Source organism: Trachypithecus francoisi, unplaced genomic scaffold (genome assembly GCF_009764315.1).
Source record: "Trachypithecus francoisi isolate TF-2019V2 unplaced genomic scaffold, Tfra_2.0 Lachesis_group17, whole genome shotgun sequence".
Lineage (NCBI taxonomy): Eukaryota > Metazoa > Chordata > Mammalia > Primates > Cercopithecidae > Trachypithecus > Trachypithecus francoisi.
In genome coordinates this window covers 43,004,173-43,024,516 of record NW_022681462.1, presented here as the reverse complement: position 1 = coordinate 43,024,516, position 20,344 = coordinate 43,004,173, and the positions used below count along the sequence as shown (strand labels likewise).

The window sequence follows — 20,344 nt, the reverse complement described above, 5'->3', positions numbered from 1 at the left end:
TCAAGATTGCTCTGGCTATCGTGGGTTCCTTCTAATTCCCATGTGAATTTTGGTGCATCTTGTTGCTATCTGAAAAATGAGGAAACTTGGATTCTGATGGAGATGACATTGAACTTGCAGCTCAGTTTGGGAAGTATTGCCATTTTCATAAAATGTATTTCCATTTATTTAGATCTTCTTTAATTTCTTTCAACATTTTTTTTTGTTTTCAGTACACAAGTCTTACATTTCTTTTGTTAATTTGTTCTGAGTCTTTTACTTTGGAGCTATTATAAATGGAATTGCTTTTTAATTCATTTTTGGATTGTGCCTTATTAGTATATAGACACACAATTAAGTTTTGTATTTTATCTTGTATCCTACAACCTTGCTGAACTTGTTTTTTAATTCTAACAGATTTCAGTGGATTCTTTTGGATTTTTCTATGTACAAGATCATGTTATCTGCAAGTAGAGATAGTGTTACTTCTTTTGCAAATAGAAATAGCTTTGTGGATACCTAAAGGATAATTATACACTGTTCCTCATTATAGTTATAAATGTTTAAAAAGTCTGTCTTGTACAATATTAATATATTCACCTCATCTCTTATGGTTGCTATTTATATCACATATCTTTTTTCCCACCATTTTACTTTCAACTTATTTGTATCTTTGAATCTAAAATGTATCTCTTCTATAGAGAATACAGTTGAAACTGGTTTTTAAAATCTAGTATGACAATACCTGCCTTTCTATTTGATGCTTAATTCACCTACCCAGAGAAGACCTTCTGTTACACTGAGCTATTGGGGTAAGGTAGGGAGTGTAATATAAGTGGGTTGTGGCTCAAATACTACAGACTCTCATTGTTTTTACTGAAATTTAGATCTTCCTCCATTTGCTGTATGCCTTAGAACAGTTTCTAGAGACTTTATATGTTGTTTTAGAAATAAATTTCAGCAATTAAATGGGAAGTGCTTTGGTATCAGTACCATCTTATACAGGTCAGCAAAAGCAGTGGAACTCGGCATGAAATTGGGTTTTCTTTTTGAGTACAGTTCAGAAGTAAGCTGCTGTGTCAGGTCCAGTCCATGACAGAGGTGGTACAAGGACCTTGGCCTCCTGACTCTTGGTAGGTTCTCTGTGGTCCAGCTTCCACTTGCCTCCCCAGCCTTTTTGAAATGCATTCACTCAGGCTGTCATCTTGTGTTGCATTCTTTGACATTCCATGATTTGGTTAATTTCTAGTATCCAAAGACCTTACACAGAAACTCAAATGACCTTGTGGAAGTTTAATCCCAGGCCGTATCTCTGCAAATCAGATGAATTGCTTTTGTCACAGTCATAATACATTGTTAATTTTGGAAATGCTTTTTGTAAAAATAACAGTAGTCGGGTTATTTTCTTTTTAATTTTCAATTATGTGCAAGGATACATCAATACCCAGAAATGAAATGGGCTTATCATAACCCACATGATGGTGCTGCCATTTGGGATGGAGCCAGGTAACAGATTAGGCAGAAAACGGATGGTGGTAAAATCTGGGCAGCAAAGGAAGAATGCCCTGAAATGAAGTCCTAGGAAACCTGCAGCTGTATTAGGTACCATGCAGATTAATCTGTGGCTGAGGGGCAGCAAACCGGTCAGGGGTCTGTTGGCTGGTTCCAGCTGAGGGGATTTCTCATTGCTGTGCTCTGGGCCTTGATGACAGATGTGTTTATCCAACACCTGCCATCCAGATGTTGGACATAAATGGCGCTCAACAATTGGGTCACCAGAAAGTTTTAAATGGAGGATGAAGTGTTTAGTTTTTGCTTGGAGGGGTAGTTATTATAATAGACCCACCCCAAGATTTTTTTTTCCCTTAGAAAAATATTCCTGTGCACTGAAGACACATATTCTGTTGCCAATAAAACAGCAAAGTTGCTTTTACTTATTTTTTCAATTGTAAAATCAAAGACGAAGAAGGGATGCCTGAAAAAAGCTATATCCAGGGAGGCTCAGGACTTGAATTAACGTCCTGGCGGATTAGAAAATAAAGTGCGAGAGAGGTTAAAGCAAGGACTTGTTTGTCAAGTCGATTGGAAGGAGGAAGATCAAGGGAATTGTCTGGGAAGAGGGAATGGCTATTTTAAGCAGATATAAACAGGAGCCTGTTCACCTTCATAGATCCTTCTTGGGTCAGCCTAGTGGCACTTGCTGCAGTTCACTATGTTGGTAGATTTATTCCCATATCCCACTGGGGTAGACCTACATCTCTCACCTCTGCTCATCTTTAAAAGTTAAAACAAATCACAGAATAACATAGGCAAAGCAAAATAAGTGACCCATCACTTCATAGTTAAAAAATGCTTCTAATAAGAAAAACTCCCAAAGCAAAAATATTAGGTTAAAATTGTTTATATAAAAATTAACAGTGTGTATATTTCAACAACAAAGCTAAAAATATGTTACAGTAGAGACATATCCAAACAAATAGGACTACCAATGGCTTAATTTTTTAATATATAAAGAGCTTCTATAAATAAGTAAGAAAAATGCTAATACCACAGTATATAAATGGGCAATTTGTAGAAGACATATACATAGCTAATAAATATGCATATAAGATAGAAAAATTATTCATAATCAAAGAAAGGCAAATTAAAATGAGATAATATTTTACTTTGTTGAATTAGCAAAGTCATTTGAAAGGACAGTACTCAGCTTTGGTAGGAATGTATTCAGATGGGCATGGCTATACACTGGGAGAAGGAATAAAAATTGGTATAATCTTTCTGGAGAGTGAGTTGGTGATGTGTGTCAAGGGCTTTAAAAAAAGTTTGCATGTTTTGATACAGGAATATTTTTCTATACATTTACGCTAGGGAAATAATCATGAAAATTATGCCTTCAAGTATATTTAATGACATGGGGAATTTCATACAATGGAATATTAGGTAGACAGAAAAGCAAGATACAGACTCATGATATAGCCCTAATTGAATATTTTAATATATGTTGGAGATATTCATTTTCCCTTGATTGTGACGTATATACCTATCTGGTTTTCTGATTTTGACATTGGGATGCCTGTAATTGTGCACACATTTACCGTGTAATATTTTCTTATTCCTGATAGATTATTATTAAATTAGTAGTACATCTTTGAGAGATATTTTTAAAGGGAGAAAATATGACATACATGTTATATATTAACATCTATGCATGGCCTCTCTTTCTCTCTCTCTGTGTCTGTTGTTTATCTCTTTATATGGAAGCTAAATAAATTTAACATTATCACTCAATTTTCACACTTCTGCCAGGTGAACTTTCTAAAATTTGTATCTAAGTATGTCATATTTCAAACCTTCAACAGAACTTACTTCCAGGAAGATGAAGTAGGTTTACTTTTCTCTCTTCCTCCCACAACAACTTAAAAAGCCTGGACATCATAAATAGAACAAATCTAAGAAGACTTTGAAAGGTGGAGACAAGAATGACACAATAGCTCTCTGGTTTTCTTTTTGTCTCATTTTTCCTAGACAAGGTACTGGTGATGCTGACCACCCAGAATCACCAATGGGAGCAGACAAAAAAAAAAAAAAAGCCCCAATTAGCCTGCTTTCTCTAGCCAGAGGATCAGAAATGGGACACCACCAAGACAGAAAACTTTTAGCTAAATGTTCTACTTCAGTCAAACACCACTGAAAAAACTGGGGTCCCACCTCCATCCATGCCAACAAAAGCTGAGTGGGGAGTATAGACTTCTGTCCTCCCCAGGCTGTAATGAGGTTCCCTAACTCTATTATCAGGGTGGTGTCAAAGAAAGGCCAAGCAGGGATCTGGGACTGGTGTCCCTGCCTTGCTAGGAAGTAACAGGCCCTCACACCTGTGGCTTCAGGAGAGACCATGTGGAGAACCTGGACACCTAACTCAACCTAGACAACTCCTGCCACTTCCTGCCATGGTGGTGTTAGAGGAGGCCAACTAGAGTTAGAACTGTCACTGCTCTTCAGCAGTTATGACACTATATCCACTGCTGTGCCAGTAAAGACTATATGGGGAGCCAGAACTCCTGCCCCTCCCCAGCAGTAATGAGGAGCCCACCACCATCACTTGGGTAATAGAGAACAACTGGGGAACCTGGACTTCTACCTCTCAGTAATGACTCCTTTCCCTGCCACAATACTGTCAGACAAGATGCTTAAATAAGATCCAGAGTCTCACAATGTAACATGAAAATACATGGTTTCAAATGAAAATCACTCGCTATATCAAGAATCAGGTATATCTCAAACTGAATGAGTAAAGAAAATCAATAGGTGCTAACACAAAAATAACAGAGACGTTATAGTAACCTGAAAAATATTTTAAAGCAGCCATCATAAAAATGTTTCAAAAAGAGAAATTACAAACTTGCTGAAACATGAAAAAATCTCAGCAAAAAATAGAAAGTCTAAGCAAAGGAATAGAAGATATAAAGGAGAACCAAGTGAAAATTTTCAAATGGAAATATATAATAACCTAAAGAAAAAACTAATTGGATGGTCTCAACAGAAAAATTAAGAGGACAGAGGAAAGAATCAGTGAACTAGAAGATAGAACAATAGCATTTACCAAATCTAAACAGAAAATAGCCTGGAAAAAAAGGAAATGAAGAAAAAGCCTCAGGAACTTGTGGAACTTTAACAAAAGATCTAACATTTGTGTCTTTCAAGTCTCAGAAGAAAAAAAAAATGAAATAGACAGGAGGGCTGAAAAAGTGCTCAAAGAAATAATGGCTGATTTCCCAAATTTGACAAAAGACATATCTATGGATTAAAGAAGCAGAGCAAACCCCAAACAGAATAAACCCAGAGCAACTCACACCAACACACATCGTAGTGAAACATCCAAAAACTAAAGACAAAGAAAAAATCTTGAAAACAAGAGAGAGAGAGAGAGAGAGCGCGAGAGAGAGAGAGAGAGAGAGAAACAATTGGAATCATAGCAAATTTTACATCAAAAACCATGGAGGCCAGAAAAAAAAGTGGCATGACATTTTTCAGGCACTGAAAGAACTATCGAGCCAGAATTCTATATCCGGTAAAAATGTCATTCAGGAATGAAAAGGAAATCAAGGCACTTTCAGATGAAGAAATACTAAAAGGATTTGTCACTAGCAGACTTAGCCTAAAAGAATTGCTAAGGAAATTTTTCTAAACAGAAAGGAAACAGTAAAAGAAAGATCCTTGGAACACCAAAACTCTGTAGTTAACAAAAATAGTAATAATAATTAGAAAACACCACATAAATACAATAGACTTTCCATCTCCTCTTGAGTTCTCTAAATTATGTTTGACAGTAAGCAAAAGTTGATGCATTGCCTGTTGTGGTTCTACATGAATAGAAGAAATATTTAAGACAACTATATTATACACAGGGGAAAGAAAAGGGATGTAAAAGAGTTAAGTTTTCTGTACTTGGTTTGAACTGGTACAATTCTGCCCCAAGTGGGCTATAATTATTTATGTATATAACATTGTAATAGCTAGAGCAACCAGGAAAAAAACCTATACAAAGAGATGTACTCACAAACACTATAGGTGAATCAAAATGGAATTTTAAAAAATATTCAAGTAACCTAAAGAAAGGCAAGAAAAATAAAAGAGAAATGAAAAACAGAGAAAACATTTTAAAAAGTCAGACTTAAGCCCTAACATACCAATAATTACATTAAATATAAATGGTCAAATAATTCAGTTAAAAAATAGAGCTTGACAAAGTGGATTTAAAAACATAACTGAACTCTATGCTGTCTATAAGAAATTCACTTCAAATATAACAATATAGGCAGGTTAAATGTCAAAGAATGAAAAAAGACATATCATGCAAAGATTTGCCAAAAAAAGATGGAGTGGCTATTTAAATTTCATGTAAAGTAGACTTTGGGGAAAAGTTAATTATCAGAGATTAAAAAGAACATTCAGTAATGATAAGAAGGGTCAATCCATCAAGAAGATACAGTAATCCTAAATGTCTATGTAAAACACAGCACAGCCTGCAAAATATGTGAAGTGAAAACTAACAGAACTGAAAGGAGCTATAGACCAATCTACAGTTGTAGTAGGAGACTTCAACAGTCCTTTCTCAACAATTGATGGAACTAGGCAGAAAGTCAGCATGAATATAGAAAAACTCAACAATACTATCAGCCAATAGGATCTAATTGACATTTATAGAACACTACATCCAACAAAAGTACAGTACACCTTCTTTTAAAGTGCTCACCTAACAGTATCAAGATACACCATAGCTTGTCCAGGAAAAAAAAAAAAACCGCAACAAATTTTAAAAAATTGAAGTCATACAGAATGAGTTCTCTGACCATGATGTATTCAAACTAGAACTTTGTAACAAAGATAACAGGAAAACTCACCAGCATTTCCTAACTAAACGACACAATTCTAAATAACTAATAGTAAAAAGAGGAACTCTCAAGAAAAATTTTAAAAAATATATTGAACTAGATGGAATTGAAAATATGTATCAAAAATTGTGGGGCTCAGCTAAAGAAGTGCTGAGAGGAAAATGTTATAACACTAAATGTGCTAAATGCAGATATTAGAAATGAGGAAAAGCTTCAAATCTCAATATCTAAGCTCTCACTTAAAGAATGGTCTTTTTAGTCCATTTTGTGCTGTTATAACAATACCACAGACATTTATTTCTTATAGTTCTGGAGACTAGGAAGTCCAAGATCAAGGCCCTGGCATCTTTTAAGGGCCCTCCTGCTATGTCCTCTAAAGGACAGGAATGCTGATTCCTCACATGGCAGAAGGCAGAAGAGCAAGAGGGGTCAAAATAGAGTGCACTCCTCTCATCAAGCCCTTTACACCAGCATTAGCCTATTTATGAGGGCAGAGCCCTTATAACCTAAACACCTCTCGTTAGGCCTCACCTCCCAACACCGTTGCATTGGGGATTACATTTCCAACACATGAATTTTGGGGGTACATATTCAAACTATAGCAAGAACCTAGAAAAAGAAGAACAAAATATGTGGAAAGGAAGCAAAAAGAATAAAGTAATAAAGATAAGAGCAGAAATCAATGAAATGGAAAACAGAACAATAGAGAATATCAGTGAACAAATAAATGGTCCTTTGAAAAGGTTAATAAAATTGACAAACCTCTAGTGAGACTGTCAAAGAAAAAAAGAGACTACACAAATTACTAACATCAGGAATGATACAGGGGATATTATTGTAGACACTGAGAACATCAAAAGAATAATAAGAGAATACTAGGAATAACTCTGTAAACATAACCTTGAAAACTTAAAGAATGAATTCCTTAAAAAAACACAAAATATCACAACTCCCCCAGTGGGTAAGATAATTTGAATAACCTTCTAGCTACTAAGGAAATTGAACTCATGATTTTAAAACTCCTAAGAAAATCTCCAGGCCAGATGTTTTCACTGGAAAATCCTGAATGTTTCCAGAAGAATTATTAATAGCAACAGTCCTATACAACTCTTTTAGAAAATAGAAGCAGAAAGAACACTTTCCAGGTCATTTTTTTTTTTGAAAGTTAGCCATATACTGATCCCCAAACCAAATAAAGAAAATACAAGAAAAGGAGAATGCAGGACAATATTCTTCATGAATATAGATACAGAAATTTTTAGCAAAATATTAGGAAATGGAATTTAGCAATATAAAAAAACTATAGATCACAGCCAAGTGGGATTTATTCCAGAGATGGAATGCTGGTTTAATATTTAAAAACCAGTCAATTTGATCTACCATATTAATATGCTAAAGAAGAAAAATCTCATAATCATTTTAATTGATATAGAAAAAAGTGTTTGAAAAATTCCATATACATTCATGTGAAAACACTCATTCAAGGAAGACTAAGAGGAATATCCTCAGCTGAATAAAGATCACCTACAAAAATTGTCCAGTCAACATTACACGTTACGGTAAAGGACTGAATTATTTCCCTTTAAAATCAGGAATAAGGCAAGGATATCTGCTCTTGCTACTGCTATTCAATATAGTGCTGGAAGTTGTAGTCAGTGCAATAGGCAAGAAAAGGAAATGAAAAGCATATAGATTGGAAAAGGAGTAATAAAACTGTTTCTATATTCAGATGACATGCTTATTTATGTAGAAGACCCCAAGATACCTACAAAAACATCCTAGAACTGAGATGAATTCAGCAAAGTCATAGGGTGCAGAAATAAACATGCAAAAATCAATTATATTTGTATATGCTGGCAATGAACATAAGGGTTTCAGAATTTAAAATACAATATAATTTATGATTGTCCAGAAAGTTGAGAACTTAGGTGAAAATTTAATAAAAGCATGTGTAAGACTCCTGAGAACAACACAACACTGATGAAAGAAATCAAAGATCTAAATAAATAGAGAGACATACCATGTTTATGGATTGAAAGATTCTGCTGTTGTTTTAAGAGCCTATGGGCACCCTTTACCTTTGAGACTGTGGATTGAGAGGGGAAGTGGAGGCTTCAGCTCTTAAGCTGCTTGGGCAATTTCCATTGCCAAGAGCAGTCTAAGGTCTACTTGGAGCATTAAGAAAGGGATGCACACTCTGAAGCGTACTTATTTACCTGACTATTGACTCGTGATGCCCAACCTCAGTGACGAGAACCTGGAGAATGTTGGGGCTCTGCATTTATCTCCTTGCTCACACGTGGTGGTCAGGCTTGCTACCTCCAAGATGACAGCAGGTTCTGGATGGCTGTTGGGGCAGACAGGATGGACGGAGACTCCGCATCTGCCATAAAATGGAGGGGAAAGAGGAGAGAAGGCCTGAATCCAGAGAGACTTGGCCCTCTTTCTTCCTTACTTTTATAGCCAAGGTGCTGGGGCTTCTGCAAGATCTCTGCGGTGGCGCTGATGATGGAAGGTGTTTCCTCATACAATTTTTAAAATATGAAATTAATACAACAGTGAAATAATTAGCTCACCCCAGGCAGCCTCAGCTATAATTTATGGCTCCATGTCTCCCATTATAACTTTGTTTTGCATTCATTAGTATACAATTAAAAAAAAAAATCTCAAGGAATCACAGTTCTGATGACTAACATTAACCACTCTGTCACTCACAGATATTGCTAAGGCTATCATTCTGAAAAGTAAATTAATTTCCCTTGGGTGAGAACCATCTGAAAAACATTCAGGCTCCTCTCTAGGGTTGGCTGATTGACTCTGGAAAGAACTCGCGGCTCCTATGGCAACGCAATGTGCTAGGAGGCCCTGTGCACACCACTTTCCTAGGCTTTTGTTTTGTCCACCCTGTCCTTACCTGGAATTTGGGAAGAAGAAAATTGGCTGGTGTTTTGGGGTACATAAAAGGTGCAGGTGCTGTTAGAAAGCTTTTCAACACACACACACACACACACACACACTTTACCAAAAAAAAAGTCAGTACACTTAGCTTGTTTTCTTCCCTCTCAGCAATCTCATTATCTTTAATTTAAGGTTGAGTAGAAGAGACTTTTTACCCTGAAGCTCTTTTTACAATAGTTTTAGTGATGCAGAGTAAGTCAGTGCTTTGTTTGGGATAAAGAAACAAAAAGAGTGCTTTTTGGGGAAAATTTAAGATGGCTTTCCTAGATCGAGGATGAGCAGAATAGCAGGTAATTTTAGGGACTCCAGAGGTAATGGTAATGACTGCAATGATGATGGCTTCTATGCCTTGAACACCTGCTACATGTCAGGCATCACTTAGTCCTCATGCTCATTATCAGCCCCAGTTAATGGTTGAGGAACCTGAGGCTCACAGGGTTTCTGTTACTTGCCCAAGATAACACACTGGCAGGTGTTAGAGTCTGTGTGCAAACCAGGTGTGTCTGATCCAAAGCCTGAATTTCTAACCATTCCATCCTGTGCTGGTGATGCAGGTGGGGATGTGATGTTGACTTGGTCCCAGGATGGTCTCCCACAGGCAGCATGAATCACTAGAGAGGACAAAAAACAAACTCAGTACAAAAGCAGCCAGGTTCCTTGGTGTTTATTTTAAGTAGGTTTGAACCATAGCATGATGGGTTAGACCCACTTTTATTTGTGTAATTGAACCCTCAAACAAAGAATCTGAAATTGGCCAGTATCAGATCCAGGGTGACCCTACTGGTCCTTGTCAGTCAGGGTTATAATGCTGGCCAGAAATGACCCACTCAATGGAAATATAGAGCCAGGGCTGCAGGTTTATCCTGGGTGGTGTTGTCTCTTATCTGAGGGGCTTCTGCAGTCTCCCCGGGGGTCATCCTGCAGCTTGTGGGAGGAAGCAGCCTGATCCTAATCCCCTGTGGATCTGCAGCCTGCTCCATGCAGCATTGCTCTTGCAGTGTTAATAGGTGGGGTAGACAGTCTTTGCAGTCTCCAGTAGCAGAGTGTCAGCCCCTGCTGCATACCGGCCACAACTTTAAATCCATGGGACCTGTTGGGGAGGACGTTTACGATCCCCAGTTTTTGATCTGGCATGAACTTTGAGAAAGGAAAAGCATAATTGGCAAGGGCTTTTTCTCTGAGGAGCTACACTCTCTGACCAAGGAAATCTGAGCTTTAGTGTCTGTGTTGCAGGTTTTGGGGCACTCTCTCTGCTCTGTATGTAGACTATGTGACATTGACACCAAAGCCACAAACCCTCATCTCTTTCCACTCTTTCCACATCTGAAATATTCCCGTGTTTAAAAATTGCCATTGTCATTGAACTCATCACAACCACTGAGAATCATGTGTTCTATTCTGGGGTGGCTGGATTGATAGACTGTTGAGGGTTGGGAGGAAAAGAGGTGGTGAGAAGGTGTGAAAGTTATTTGTTGAGATTTCTCAAGGATCTGAAGGGCACTTTGAGAACTCTTTCTTGGGACCATTTTGTGTATTTAATCACAGTCAAACCTACTATCAAAGAAGCATATATCTCTATGCGACACACACACATACACACTTACACACACACGGGCTTCTTCCATCTCCTCCACAGGTGGATTGAAAGTTGCCCACTGGGCTGTGTGTGGTGGCTCACACCTGTAATCCTAGCACTTTGGGAGGCTGAGGTGGGTGGATCACTTGAAGCCAGGAGTTTCAGACCAACCTAGCCAATATGGTGAAACCCCATCTCTATTAAAAATACAAAAAATTAGGCAGGTGTGCTGGCATGCACCTGTAATCCCAGCTACTCAAGAGGCTGAGGGAGGAGAATTGCTTGAACCCGGGAGGCGGAGGTTGCAGTGAACCGAGATTGTGCCATTGTGCCACTTTACTCCAGCCTGGGTGACAGAGTGCGACTCTGTCTAAAAAAAAAAAAAAAAAGTTACTCATGGGAAGACTGACAACTAAAACACACAGGATGTTGTATGTTAGGCTGATGTTTCAATGTAGGATTGCTCAGGCCCAAAGGGCAAACCATTATGTGTTCAACTTAAAAAAAAAAACAGGGCTGGGCACGATGGCTGCACCTGTAATCCCACCACTTTGGGAGGCCGAGGTGGGCAGATTGCTTGAAGCCAGGAGTTTGAGACCAGCCTGGGCAACATGGTGAAATCCAGTGTCTACTAAAATTACAAAATTAGTCAGGCATGGTGGCGCAGGCCTGTAGTCCCAACCACTCCAGAGGCTGAGGCAGGAGAATCTCTTGAACCCAGGAGATGGAAGTTGCCGTGTGCTGAGATTGTACCACTATACTCCAACCTGGGCAACAGAGTGAGACTCTGCCTCAAAAACAAAGAAAAAAGAAAGAAAGAACAAGAAACAAAACAAAAAAGCAGCAGGAATTGTGTGCAGGCTAGTCCCTTCCATGATCCCAAGGTGGAGGGTGGGATCACCTGGGGTTGGAGGCGGTGAGGCTTGGGGCTGAAGGTCAGGGTGTCTGACTCTCACACATTCTTATTGATAAGAAGAAGCCAGATGTTTGCATCCTGGCTGGCCAGCTGGGCCAAATCTTCCAAGTTCAACTCATGGCATTAAAAATATCCTACTTTGTAAAATATTTGCCCTCTGAGTTTGTATGTCTAGGAGCACCTCAGAGAAGGGGGAGAAATAGGACAGATGGGCTATGGACTCTATGAGAGGTTGGAGGGTTTCTGTGGGGGCCACTGGCAATGGGGTGCAGTGGTCCAGCTGCCAGGCACTTACAAGCTCTCTTGAATCCTGCCTGTGGTCAGGTTATTAATGAAGGAAGGTGGCCACAAAGGAAGGTGGCCTGAGCCCAGGAAGGCACTGAGCTTTTATCTGCAGAGTCAGCGCCTTGACAGTGGAGGAGGGTTTTGTTCTCCCTTCTTCTGGTTGCAGGGATACCTGCAAACAAGTTTGCACCCCAAGAAGTCTCAGAGTCCAGGGCGAGGCTTAGCCCCAAAGCTCCTCTCCTTCGAAGTTGACTGGATGCAATGGTACTGCAGAGCAGGAAACATGGGAAGTAATTATCTTTTTAGTAGGTCACTGGCCTCCTTTGGGAGAAGAGACCAGAGGGAGAGGGGAGAAGGCGAGTGGCGTGGCCCCCCTAGAGGCTGCGCCTGCAGTAGCTGCCTTGGTGATTAATAGCCATGTCACATCCCACGAATATTGCCTTAAGCAGCCGCGTTCAAAATTGAGTGGGAATGAAATAAAAGAACCCAAAATAAATGTTTCCTCTATTCCTTAGGAGTTGCTGGAATCTAGAAATAGCTTTTCAAATCTATAATTTTAAATGGCATCGTTCACAGCACTCTTCGAGCCCGGCTTTATTCTCACATGGATATCGTTGTGCGCACAAGCACCGCTTTTTGATTTTAAAGACGGTGAAAAATTTGAGCTAAGTGACTTTGTTTTTTTTGTTTGTTTGTTTGTTTGGTATTGAAATAAAAATTATATTTACAGAGAGAAATATAGCCTTTTTATGTGTTTTTAAAGAAAAATAGTAACCCAGTGGAGGAAAAGGATGAGAAGAATATTGTGTCCACATAGATCATGAACTGAAATAATAAAAATGTCTGGCAGGCGGTAATTGCTGGCCAGCTGCAGGGATTACAGCCCTGTGAGCTGTGTTCAGGGTAGTGTGCCAGGATGCTGGCAACCAGAGTCCAGGCCTGGACTGTCATGGCCCTTGGTGAGACCAATGGGCCCTGAGAGCATAAATAAGAGGGTGACCACAGCGTGGCAGGGCAGGGTCTCTCATGGGCCAGGCCCTCTGGGGACGTCAATTCTTGAGGACTTCAGTCTCTGCTGCCTCTGCTGTTGCCAGGCTGCCTGCATAGGGGCTAACAGTGGCGGTCACAGGGCTGACCTCTTGCTGCATGTTTGGGTGAGAGAAGCTTCGGTAGCCCTCAGTGTCATTCCTCCTTGGAGAAGCCAGAGGACACATCTGATGGTGAGAAGCGAGAGTAAACTCCCTGCTCAGTGCTTGGGGGTTGTCAGGGTCTTGGACCAGAGGGAGGGAAAGAAAGAGTTGGGTGGTGCCTACCTTCTGCCCACTCACTCGTTTCCCTGTGGCCCCTGGCAGGAAAGCCTGTGGTGGAGTGGGCTGTTGGGCACAGAGGAGGCTCCTTCCTTTCATTTCATCTTCTATCCCTATCCTAACTGCCCTAGCTCCCAGCCAGCACTCCAGTGTCTGATAATTGAATTTTGTTCAGATCATCTAATGACAAGCAAACGTTCCAAGGAGAAGCGGGGGAAGGTGGGTGGAGGGGTCGGTGTGGAGCTGCTGGAAGCTGGCAGGGCATTCATCTGCCCTCCTGCCTCTGTCTTTCCTGGGCACATATGTCAGGCCAGGCTGGGGCACCAGAAGACTGAGCGGGCCTTCCCTCAGTGAGCTGAGTCCAGTGACAAGTGCTGTTTTAATATGTAGGTTATATTATTACTCAGTATGGTGAGGCTGGCAGATCAGAAGAGGGCAGCCATTGAAAGCATAGTTTGTTACTCACAGTTCCCAAGAGAAGGGGCATGCCATGCCACGCAGGGCCACACGGGGAAACACTAGCATTGGTTAGAAGGGAGAGGGCATGAATGGAAAATGTGGGCAATCGCCTTTATTGTGGTTTCCACAGGAAGAAATAGGCAGGTCTGGTAAGCAGGTTTAAGACTGGCTACTATGGATAATTTCAGAAGGCTCCGAGGCATAGGATCTGTCCTGAGTTGTCTGGTACCTGGCCCTGGGGAGACTAGGGTAGGCCCTGAGCGGAAGAGCCAGATAAAGGAGGCAGTGGGGATGGGGTCCTGATCTGATTTGTTTGCATATGAAAAATGCACTCAAAGAGGAGTCATTTGCTGTCTTTAGGAATTAGCTGGCCCTGGGAGCCCCTGTCCCTCCGGGATCAGTGAAGTCCCAGATGTCCAAGCATCAGAGGCACATGGTTAACACAGGTGCACATGGCACCAGCTGGAAAGGGAAAGTGCTGGGCCACGTAGGAGGGACAACATGAAATGCTCAGGGCATTCTGGGGAGAAGCACCTTCCTGATTTGGTTGGTTTGGTTCTGTGCAGTTTTTGAAGGGGTGTGCCAAGGAGAAGGGGAGAATCAAAGAAGTCATAATTTGGGGAGAGGGCATTTGGCTGAGCCACCAGAAATGAGCCCAGTTAGACAATGGCAGTTAGGGGTGGGGTCGGCTGCAGGCAGAGAGCCCTGCTTAGACAGAGGTCTGGGATGGGAAGAGCATCTGAAGGGGCTTAGTGAGAGAAAAGGTTGGAACACTCAAGTCAGAACTATAGCAGGGCTCTTGAATGCCAAGCTGAGGCATTTGGATTTTATTCCCTACAAGCTGGCCAGAGCCATTTTGCTCCCTAGTTCTTCCAGTAAATTCATAGACTCACATAGAATGTCTATGCTTGGCTGTATATCACAGTTACAGAACATAATTAACAAGTTAGGATGCTGATGTCAATTTATTCTGGATGGAATAAAAAATGCAATGTGGCTAAAAACTCATTGCCCCCTGGGCCAGCAGTTAATGTCAGGGAGTGGAAAGGGCTCTGGGGTCCTCAGGGGATAGCCGTTTCCCGCCCGGAGGGTCGGGCTTCTGAGTTCCAGCAGATCGCATTATGGGAATAGGGTCCAGAGGTGCCAGAGCTTCCTATTTTTAAAGAAGGTCTGGACATTTAGATTCTTGTGAACACTCCTGATTTTTGTGAAATTACCTGGGAACTCAGCAGTGGATTAGGAGAACATAACTCCTCTCTATCAGCACAGGGAAAGGCACTGCAAGGCCTGCCACATGGAGCCTTGGTGGCCTCTTTCTGTTCTTCACCCATCACCCCAATTGAACTGTGAGGGTCAAAGAGGAAATGGCACTACTACAAGCTGTGCCTCCATTGCGAAACTGAGGCACAACAGGTTGGGGTCAGATCTGGCATCCAGATACCTTCCCTGAGCTCTCCAGTGGCCAATCTGCCGTGCTTCATTTGCATTTCCTCGTTTGCAAAATGAATTCATTCTTTCATTCATTAAATGAATATTAAGTGTATGGTGGCCAAAACAAAGAGTTTGCCATAGAAACAGAAATTTTGATGAGATGTTGTTTAAAATTGTGCTATTGGCCGGGTGTGGTGGCTCACGCCTATAATCCCAGCACTTTGGGAGGCCGAGGCAGGTGGATCACCTGAGTTCAGGAGTTCAAGACCAGCCTGGCCAACATGGTGAAACCCCATCTCTACTAAAAATACAAAAAATTAGCCGGGCATGGTGGTGGGTGCCTGTAATCCTAGCTACTTGGGAATCTGAGGCAGAGAATTGCTAGAACCTGGGAGGCGGAGGTTGCAGTGAGCCAGGATCGTACCATTGCACTCCAGCCTGGATGACAGAGCAAGACTCCATCGCAAAAAAAAAAAAAAAAAAAAAGAAAAAGAAAAAATTGTATTATTATCATAGTTATTTTTCAGCAAAAAAAAAAAAAAAAAACTGACAACAACAACAACAAAAAAGAAAACTAATAGGTGTTGTGGTCAATCACTGCTTTTGCTGTCACTGTGTGGGTAAAATGTCCTGAAGTGAAGCTTTGGAGCATGGGGCCATGCCCAAGGCTTTCCCTGCACATGCCACCTTGTCTGGGTTTTCTCTATGTCCCAGGCTCTGGGCTCAGTGGCTGGAACTCAACCTTCTTGACCTGGTAAACTCCCAGTGCCTAGCATGGGCACAGGACAGACACACAGATGCTCCCCAGTGGGGTGAATTGCATGTGGGCATTGCCTGGTTTTGGTAGATAAGAGTCTAGCCACAACAGCCATCAATAAAGCTGCAGTAGAATCACGGCGTGTAAAAATGGAAGTTAAGCGAGGGAACACATGGAGTGTGTAAAACGACTGTGTTAATCAGCTCGGGCTGCTGTAACAAAATGCCATAGACTGGGCAGCTTAAGTAATACAAATTTATTTCTCACAGTTCTGGAGACTTCAAGTGAAAAGTCAAGGCACTGTCAGGTCTGGCAAGGAAGCTCTTCCAGGCTGGCAGATGGCCAATAGCTGCCATCTTGCTGTGCCCTCACATGGTCTTTCTCAGCGCATGGGGGTGGGGAGAGAGGGACCTTTCTCTTCTCTTTTTATAAGGCCACCGATCCTATCAGATTAGGACCCTTATGACCTAATTTAAGCTTCATTGCTTCCTAAAAGCCCTATCTCCAGATAGTCACATTGGTTGTTAGGGCTTCAGTATGTAAATTCTCAGGGGACACAGTTCAGTCCTTAACTAAGACCTAACATCATGATGACATCATTACCGGCTTTGTGATTTTTTGTTGGTTTCACCATGATACAGCAAAAGTTGACAGGTTTTCCTGTAGACTGAGCCCTTCCATTTGGAGCCACGAGCCAGCTGTGGTTGTGTGTGAACTAGGGTGGAGGGGCCAGCATGGATGAAGGGCTGGTTGGGGTGGTGTTCTTGAAACAGTCATCTGTGTGGTGGTTAGACTATGCCTGGGGGAAGTCTGTGCACTTAGAAAACAAGACTGTGCTCACAGTGCTTGCACGCGGCCTTCCTTGTGTGCGCTTGTCGTTTGTCCTCACCACCCACATGACAGCACCAGACTATGAGATGCCTTAACCACTAAAAAGATCATGATGCCCTTCTTTCAATTACAAATAAACACAATATTTAAGAATAAAATTATGTTCAAGAAAGTCTTTATCAAATATAAGATTTTTAAAACAATTGGTTCTTCTCTTTGAGTGGTTTGATAGATGTTCTCGCCCTACTGGTGTGTGAAGCGAAGATCTGCCCACCATGCTTGATAACATAGCACAGTGTGTGTGTGTGTGTGTGTGAGCGAAATGTCGTTCTTTCATAAACCAACGTTAAACTCAGAGCTGTTCAGAGACAGCATGCTGCCGAATGTAGGATGTAGAGCATCAGGCTGCCTGGAGCAGAGGGTGACCTCTATGAAGAGCCTGGGCTCTTTGCAGTCTACAACTATGAGATCCTGGGGGATTTGTCCCTGGGCATTGCCTGTGGGGACAATCCCACGCCACTTTATAAATTGCTCCAAGGAAAGCCTTGGTTCACCTGGCATCGCAGCCTCGGAGTGCAATGCACATGCTGTCTGCAGGGCACAGGGATTTAAGGCAGGATGTGGAGAACACCTTTTCCACATAGAATTGCAGGGAGGTTTAGGTGGGCTAAAAGTAATGACCCACCTGTGAATCTGACAGGAGCACCAGGGTTAATGTCGCCTTCCTTGTTGAGAATGTCCTTTTGAAATATGTTCTAGGGTATTGCTCCTGTCCTATTAATTATGTCACAAACTTAGTAAAGCTGAATAATTAATGATCATGGGGCACTTGGAACTATAAAATGTCATGTAAGTGTTAAGGAGTAAGAATTACTCTGGTGTTAGATAGATGTGCTGCTTTAAAAATGTTCCACGCTGGGAAGGTTGACTTCTAGAAGAGCTGAAAAGCTTCCTGTTGGGCTTTCTTCAGAAACTTGGGATGTGTTGCCCTAACCACATTTTAGGAAATTCAGATTTCTGGATTCTGGAGTCTTTGGAAGGCAAATGGCTAGCCAGCACTTTTAGATCTAGAAATGAAGTCGCCCCCCTCTTCTGGATTTTGGTAAAAATCGTGTTCGTTGATTCCCTCTAGTCGGAGGCAGTTTGGGCCCAAAACCAAGGAAGAGGTGAAGATCATTGAGCACCAAACGCAGACCCTGTGGCTGATGCCCCACCTGGCCACAGCCTTGGCCCTGACCTTCGTCAGCAGGTGAGATGGTGCTCAGGCTTTGCTCTCTCAGGGGAAGTGTGATGCCCGGGCGTGAGTAAGAATTCAGAGAAGCAGGTACAGGATGTCATTTTCTAACTGTGATCAGGAAAGAGTCTATTGTTAAAATCAGATGCCTGGGTTAAAAGCATTCTCGGATGCTTAAACCTCTGCAGATGTTTTTAACCTGGACATCTGCTTTTAAAGGATGCTAAGGTCCAAATCTTGATTGTCTCTATATTCAGATGAATGGAGGCCACAGAGACTTTGAGAAGGCAGGAGCCAATGTTTCTCCAGAGTTTTAAAAAGTAGCAGACTTAAACAGTTAAAAGTTCTTTACCTTCTGATAAAGGTTCTAATTACCAGTAAAGTTTTCAAAAATAGGTCCAGGTGTGTGTGTATTTGGTGGGGGGTGCGCGGGAGGCAGGGAGTGAGGAGCTTTGAATAAAACGTGTATGTAAGTACACCTGGAAATTCACATTCTACCACAGGCTTTCATTTCTGCCTCTCAGCTATTGCTCCCCAAGTGCTAGACCATTGTCCAGCAGTTGTGTGTCATGTTATCATCATCCCTGCATTATAAAGATAAGAAACTTAGGATTTATCTCAGATCACAGAGCCTAGAAGTAGTGGACTGGGAGTGGAACTCCAAACTCTGGGCCCTATTCTGTGTTCTTTCCTCCTTCCATAAGCAATTTTGCTTCTCAGTGTTAACTCCAGTCATTCATTTCTGAATAATTTAGAATTGGCTTGTGTTTGAAATTTAACATGCTGATGGGGAAGCTAGTCCCAGGGTTTATAAAAGGATGGTAATCAGAGAGCCCTTGGCATATCTAGTGTGCTGCTGACTATGGATTGCCCAGCCGTTGCTGGCATGGCTGGGAGGGGTTGGATGGGTGCACCTGTGTTCTTATTGTACACGAGGCTGGCAAGTGGAATGCCAGTGTTCCAAGGTGCAAGGACACTGAACCCTGCAGGCTGAGCTGCAGGTAGCAACAGTAAGATCCATCCACGCCACCTGGAAGAAAATTTAAAGCACTTGCATCTGCCATCTCTTACCTAACATGTTTCTGAATGGTGTTTTGAGGTTTAATTTGCATACAGTGAAATTCATAGATTTTAGTTTTTAGTGGAGTGACTTTTGACACACATATACTCTTCTCATGTAATGAACACTAAAGCCAAATATAAAGCATTTCCATCATCCCCGAAAGTTCCCTCTGGCCCTTTTGCAGTTGACCCTCACCTTTCCACCACAGCGGAGACAAACAGTTTTCTGATTTCTATTCCCATAGCTTAGTTTTGCTTGTTCTTGAACTTGATGAAAATGGAATCATACCATATGTATTCTTTTGTTTCCAATTTATTTCATTCAACAGAAGGTCTTGATGTTCCTCAATGTCATGGATAGTTTGTTAATTTTTATTGCTGAATAGTAACATGAAATGACTAGCTTGCAGTTAGTTTATCTCTTCTACTGAGGGATATTTGAATTGTTTCCAGGCTTGTAGTTACTATGAAAAAGGCAAAGTGAGTATTCTTGTACAAGTGTTCCATTTTTCTTAGGATAAATACCTAGTGAGGACTTGCTGGATAATTAGGTAAATGTATTTTTAACTTTATAAGAAATTGCCAGTTTTTCAAAGAAGTGGTACTGTTTTACACGCCCTCAAGCAACATGTGAGAGTTTCAGTTGTTCTTCATCCTGACCAACGTTTGTTTCAGTTCTTTCTTAATCATATTCACACTAGTAGGTATGAAATGTTATCACACTGTTGTTTAAATTTACACTCTTCTGGTGTCTGATGACATTGAGCACTTTTTTCATGTGCACATTGGCCGTTGTACATCTTCTTTGTGAAAGATCTATTTAAATCCGTTGCATATTATTCTAAATTGAGTTATTTATCTTCTTATTATTGACTCATAAGAGTTCATAATAAAAACAAGTTCTTACTTTAAATATTTTTGGTCAGTGCATATTTTGCCTTTTTATTTTCTTAATAGTGTAATTTGGGGGAACAGAAAATTTTAATACTGCTTAAGTCTAATTTATCCTTTTCTTGTTTTATGATTACTGCTTTCTGTGTCTTTTCTAAGACATTGTTACAACCATAGCTTAATAGTAAGTCTTGAAATCAGGTAGTAGGTCTGACCTTACAGAAATAAAAAGGAATATAAGAGAATACTATGAATAATAGTACACA

At 41.0% G+C, this 20,344-nt stretch overlaps 1 protein-coding gene across 1 annotated transcript in view; it reads left to right on the top strand.

Moving 5' to 3' along the window:
* The window catches only part of LOC117062215 (acyl-coenzyme A oxidase-like protein), a 389,661-nt gene that overhangs the window by 176,748 nt on the left and 192,569 nt on the right, over positions 1 to 20,344 (top strand). Inside the window, exon 11 of the mRNA XM_033175478.1 lies at positions 18,024 to 18,140. Coding sequence (XP_033031369.1) covers positions 18,024 to 18,140 — 117 coding nt within the window. The remainder of the gene's footprint in view (positions 1 to 18,023; positions 18,141 to 20,344) is intronic.